At 32.1% G+C, this 6,000-nt stretch overlaps 1 protein-coding gene across 1 annotated transcript in view; it reads left to right on the top strand.

Annotated features, from left to right (window-relative positions):
* Nucleotides 1-588: 588 nt before the first annotated feature.
* Nucleotides 589-6,000, top strand: part of LOC134716341 (structural maintenance of chromosomes protein 5-like) — a 32,532-nt gene continuing 27,120 nt past the window's right edge. Inside the window, exons 1-3 of the mRNA XM_063579275.1 lie at nt 589-799; nt 4,934-5,128; nt 5,588-5,687. Coding sequence (XP_063435345.1) covers nt 678-799; nt 4,934-5,128; nt 5,588-5,687 — 417 coding nt within the window. The 5' untranslated portion in view covers nt 589-677. The remainder of the gene's footprint in view (nt 800-4,933; nt 5,129-5,587; nt 5,688-6,000) is intronic.

The raw sequence follows: 6,000 nt of genomic DNA, 5'->3' as shown, positions 1-6,000 counted from the left end.
TGGTCCAAAACTGTAATATAAAAAGCTGAAATACACGAATACAGCTTCAAAGAATGAGCAAATAAAAAAACATAGGTCATCGATAAGGAAAAAAAATATTTTGCCTTAAAACCCAAATTTTGGCGGGAAAATGGTGAAAATGGGTGAAATGTCATTTTGACCCTTGAATAGACTGGTTTACCCTTTAACAAATACGGATAACAACGAAAATATTCTATTAGTCACAAAACTACAATGATTTAACATTTCTAATCAATCAAAATATTTAAAAAAAAATATATCGAATTTTCGAAGAAATTATGCGCAGTCGAATAGTCCCGAGCCACATGAATAAGAATAAGAATAAGAATAAGAATAAGAATAAGAATAAGAATAAGAATAAGAATAAGAATAAGAATAAGAATAAGAATAAAGAAAGAATAAAGAAAAAATAAAGAAAAAATAAAGAATAAAGAATAAAGAATAAAGAATAAAGAATAAAGAATAAAGAATAAAGAATAAAGAATAAGAAAAGGATGGATTATAATACAAAAAATATTTGTTTTACCTTGAAAGGACTTGAAATGAAATTCGAGTCGAGTACGGGACTGAATATTAGATTTAGCTTATAACACAAACAGGAAGTTTAATGGTTGTTTGTAACATTTGCCGCGAAATTTTGTCAAAAATTTGGAGAAATGAAAAATTCTGTAAAGCAACGGAGACAGAATAGCTCTCAGCTGGCTATAACAAACAATAATCACGAAGATGTCACATTTAAGGAAGGTGCAATAGTTAGAATCAAGCTTGAAAATATTTTGTAAGTTCAACAGTAGCACTCACTAGCCACAGGCACTTGTCTCAGAATTTTTTTTCCCTATATACCTTATTATAACACAAGGTACTTAACTTGCATTTTAGAAAAATGTTAGGTGGTGACGAAGTTCCGTTATATGCTGCTTTATAGGCTGTCAACCCCACTAAAGCTTGTTATATCGTAAATCTAAATGGATTAATCTATACAATGGTGTATAACATGCCTACATTTGTTGTCGGAATCATCCGTAGCAATCCTCCCAAAGTATGTCAGTCGTAATAATTTTGCAAACCGCTGAAGAATTGACAATAAACGGCCGCAGTAAATGATTTATTATAAAAATCGTTTTAAAAAAACTTGTTAGTTTTCGTATGAATAGAACTTATCATACAGTTAGTGATATTGTATGATATACCGTGAAAAAAATCTAACAAGTGTTGTTTGTGGTATGTCTAATAAGTTACAAATTTTCCCATGACGTCAATGTCTTTCAGACTCTCTCTTGACTTTACGTATGAAATGAAACAAGATCAGATAACTCCGAGAATCATTTAGGCTTTCCCATAGAATTGACCAATCGGAAACTGAGATATACAAGGAGCATGACGCGTTTATTGCCAATTCTTCAGCGGTTTGCAAAATTATAACGATTGACATACTTTGGTAGGATTGCTACGGATGATTCTGACTATAAATGTAGGCATGTTATACACCATTGTAAAGATAAATCAATTTAGATTTACGATAAAACAAGCTTTAGTGGGATTAACAGCCTATAAAGCGGCATATAACGGAACTTTGTCACCACCCAACATTTTTCTAAAATGCAAGTTAAGTACCTTGTGTTATAATAAGGTATATAGGAAAAAAAAATTCTGAGACAAGTGCCTGTGTCACTAGCACTGTAGCAGGCAACTTTTCACAAGTTTTACATTGGCCACAGGAGACCACACATCTCATAATATGATGTGAAAAGCTCTCTATCCAATTAAAAACTGGAGTAGGATATCCTACAAAGTACGCCTTGAACCAGGGACTATCCCTGATTGATAATTTATCCTACCGTACATGTATAGTCTAAAATCGTTCATCTTGTCAGTTCATTAGGTATTTGTGTTTGAACTTAACACACGGGGAAACTCTGCATTGACATCACTACACTACTTCCGGCGTAGAAAAACAGTGCAGAATACATTTTTTCTGCATTTTTGAATAAAAAACCATTTCTGAAGGTATGTTTTCATTGTTGACGTTGTTCTCAATTGTTGCTAAAAAATGCCAATTTTCTAATGCCCGTTTCAATCCTGACTTCCGAATGTCTAAAAACATTCTAGAACTTCACAAAATCCCACTTCTGGCCTCCATTGCTTTGTGTACATTCCATTCAGCGTCATCAATCTTGTGGCAGGCACTACAGGTCAAGCAAATCGTATTTTTAGGAATTTTAAAATGACATGCTCCTTACGTCTTTCATGATTATCCCGCGAAAAAAGCCCAACCAAAATGAAAGGAAAACTAATTGAAAAATGATGCCCATGCCATAATTTTGTACAGGAATATAGAGTAGGTTAATAAAAAACAATTTACATTGATTTTTCATAGAATTCATTATAAAAAGATCGATATTCTGACATCATGACTGTCAAATGACTGTAGGTAAATATTCATACAAAATTCCATTGATGTCAAAAGGGATGGCAAAAAAAGATTTTTCCTGTTGAATAAAACCCAAAATTATTGGAAACTATTTTGAAGCAGTATCCCACAAAGAAGTAACGTAATTGCCGTAGACTGAACAATCCCCTAATTGACAGTAGAGCAATTTGATTGGGTAGAACGAATTGACAGCACATGATTTTGACGCCATTGAAATTTAAATGTAAACAAACAAGGTCAGAAGGTTCAGTATTGGACAGCATCGTACATTTAGTTACTGACAAATAATTATGAGTTACCAAGCTTGAGATGCATGGTAATTAAAAATGAAAGCTAAGTCTACAGAAAAAAAAAGAAAAAAATAGCCTTAGGATAGCGACTTATCATTAAACCTGGATAAGTTGAACATAAACAAATTTAGTCCAAATAAATATGACGTCTGGCAAGGCTATTTTAATTTTTTTCTGGGACGCCTTCCTAGAACGTCATAAAGCTGAAGCCATTTTTTACGTCTGGAGTTTGAGAGCAAATTTTGGGGAGAACATCACTTTCGGTGAATATAAAATTTAAAATCCGGTATATTTTAATGGATCTGAATTTCTGGAAGGTCCGATTTACATTGTCTGGAAATTCGGGTCTGTCAAATATTAACAGATTTTAAATTTTACTTTTACCATTGTTCACCGGAAGTGACGTTTCGTTGGTAATTGTGGGAAATCATTTCCAAACAAAATAAATATTCCCCCATTTCAAATGGAATTGTATCTTATTTAATCCTTTCTTTTGGATATTTCTGGAAATATTTTACATCAATAAGCACAAAAGAGGTAGGACTTTGTAACTACGTAAAAGTTTCTAACCGTCAATGAAAGTTTCTTGTCAAAATTAGGTGTCAAAGTTCCCCCCAAAATTTGCTCTCAAACTCCAGACGTAAAATATGGCTTCAGCGTTATGACGTCGTAGAAGGTGTCCCAGAAAAATAATAAAATAGCCTTGCCCATGTTGCCAGACGTCATAATTATTTGGACTAAAACAAATTATAAAATTTTATGACACTAACAGGATTGCTTCCCTTAATAGAAAAATGTACTAGTACATGTAGATACTTACATGTAAGCATCCATAAGCGAATGAGCTACATTTAATAGTAAGTACTTCTTTAGCTGAGTTGGTTAACTTTGCGACTTGTTACACCATGTACACAAAGGTCCCAGGTTCAAGTCCCTGTGGAGTAGTCCGAGATTAGCCCCAGCTTGTCTGGCAAAACAGCCGTTGGACGTCAGAGTAATCTTAGACTACTTTGGAGACCAGCAATTTTGTAATGAAATTCATGCTCTTGGGTCATCCAAATAATTTTAAAAGCAAAATAGATATTTGCCCACCTCCAATAATCGTATCTTATTTTAATATGAGGCAGGCATTACCTGTGAAAGGGGACGTCATAAAGTCTGTATGAATTATTTTTTTTGTAACTTCAAAATCTGTTAAAAAAATCCAGAAATAACGTAATGTTTCTGATTTTGGTTCTGTTTATAATGGTTTTACTTGTGACGCTATTTACGTTATGACCTCATGTTTAATGTAAACAAAGAAATGCGATCATCAGGTACATTTTAGATTCTTACTTAATTTATATCAGAGACAAAGAATTATTAAAAATGAAATTGGTACTGTGTTCTTTAAGTTCTATAATTTACTAGACTACTCATGATCAAAGTCTCATGACAAGGAGACAGGAAGATGAAATTAGATTTCTGCGCAAATGAGGAATTAAAAAAGTGACCAAAAAAAGTTTTTGAGTTCATCAGGAAATTTTACCGATTTTTTTTTATTTGATTTTACTACTGTAAAATATTTTGCATCAATAAGCACAAAAAATGTAGGACTTTGTAACTATGTAAAAATTTCTAGCCTACAATGAAAATATCATGTCAAAAATATTTAGGTCTCAAAGTTTTCCCTCCAGAATTTGCGCTTCAGACGTAAAAAGTGGATTCAGAATTATTACATCGTAGAAAGGCATCCCAGAAAGAAGAAAAATAGCCTTGCCAGATGTCATAATTATTTGGACTAGCTCCTTGGTAAAATATAACTTTTTTTATAATATTTTACCTTTGGTAAAAAAAACTGTAGTTATGCACCATTTATGGGCATCATGTTTTCTGGTTTGTGTGTCCATTCATCTGTTAGTCTGTTGTTCGTTTGTCCCACTTAGGTTCTAAGTTTTTGGTCAAGGTAGTTTATGATGAAGTTGAAGTCCAATCATTTTGAAACTAAGTATACATGTTCCTTATGGTATGATCTTTCTAATTTTAATGCCAAATTAGAGTTTTACACCATTTTCACAGTCCACTGAACACGGAAAATGATAGTGGGGATGGGGCATCCGTGATCTAGGGACACATTCTTGTTATTTCAAAATTACATGGTCTCCCTCTATTCACATGAAATATATTTGTAATGTTATTATCTTTGTTGTAGGACATATGATTCTGTTGAATTCCAAGTTGGACCATACTTGAATGTGATAATTGGACCAAATGGAACTGGAAAATCAACAATAGTTTGTGCAATATGTATTGGACTAGGTGGAAAATTAAGTATACTGGGAAGAGCGCAACAGGTGGCTGATTTTATCAAATATGGATGTAACAAAGGAAAAATAGAGCTAGAATTGTAAGTTGGTATTATTCTGGACCTGTGTGGTATTTTGAAGGACAAATGGTAATCACTTAAAAATTGTTGTTGAAGTTCAATGTTTAAACTTCTTGAATTTCAACTTGTGCAACATGTTGTGAGGAACATTAAAATAGAAATACTGGACCTGTCTTGTAAACACTTTCTTATATGAAAATGTATTTTTATTTAATATAGCACTCTGTTCTTTGATGAAAAAGATATTAAACAAATTAAATTATTTAAAATAATTTAGGAAATCATTATTTATTCAAAAATAGAATTTAGAATTTATAATTGCTTCAAATTAAATTTTATACACACATTGACAAACAGTTTACATTAGATGAAGCTGATGTTCTGTTGAGATTCTAATGGTAAATACTGTGACATTCATCATGTTAATTTTGTCTCTGAATTGAGTTTATTTTAAAACAGCATCACATATTTTATATTAAGGTTCAATGAAGATGGAGAAAATTATATTATACACAGAGAAATCAACAAGAACAACAAATCTGAATGGACCATCAATGGAAGACCTGCAACACATAGAGCAGTAAGTTTGTGACAGAGGCTAAGTAATTAATCTTTGGAATTACATGTAGGAGGAAATATTGCAAAATACACAGACAATGAAGAAATGTTTATTCATGGTTCCATTTTAAACTTTTGTGCTAAAATCTGTGTCTTCTATTTGAAAAAATAAATAAATTGGAAACATGTAAACAAAAATAATTTTTACTTTGTCTGAAACATTGATAGAAAAGACATTCTTATTCGCAAGTAGATGAGACTTTTTTGAGAGCATTTAAGACGAAAAACTTTTATTTCAGCATCTGTAAACAAAATTTCCTTACATTTGAACCTGC

The sequence above is a fragment of the Mytilus trossulus genome, chromosome 4, assembly GCF_036588685.1.
Source record: "Mytilus trossulus isolate FHL-02 chromosome 4, PNRI_Mtr1.1.1.hap1, whole genome shotgun sequence".
In the NCBI taxonomy this organism is placed as follows: domain Eukaryota; kingdom Metazoa; phylum Mollusca; class Bivalvia; order Mytilida; family Mytilidae; genus Mytilus; species Mytilus trossulus.
The sequence above is the reverse complement of the archived record's forward strand: the minus strand, read 5'-3'. Positions and strand labels throughout refer to the sequence as shown.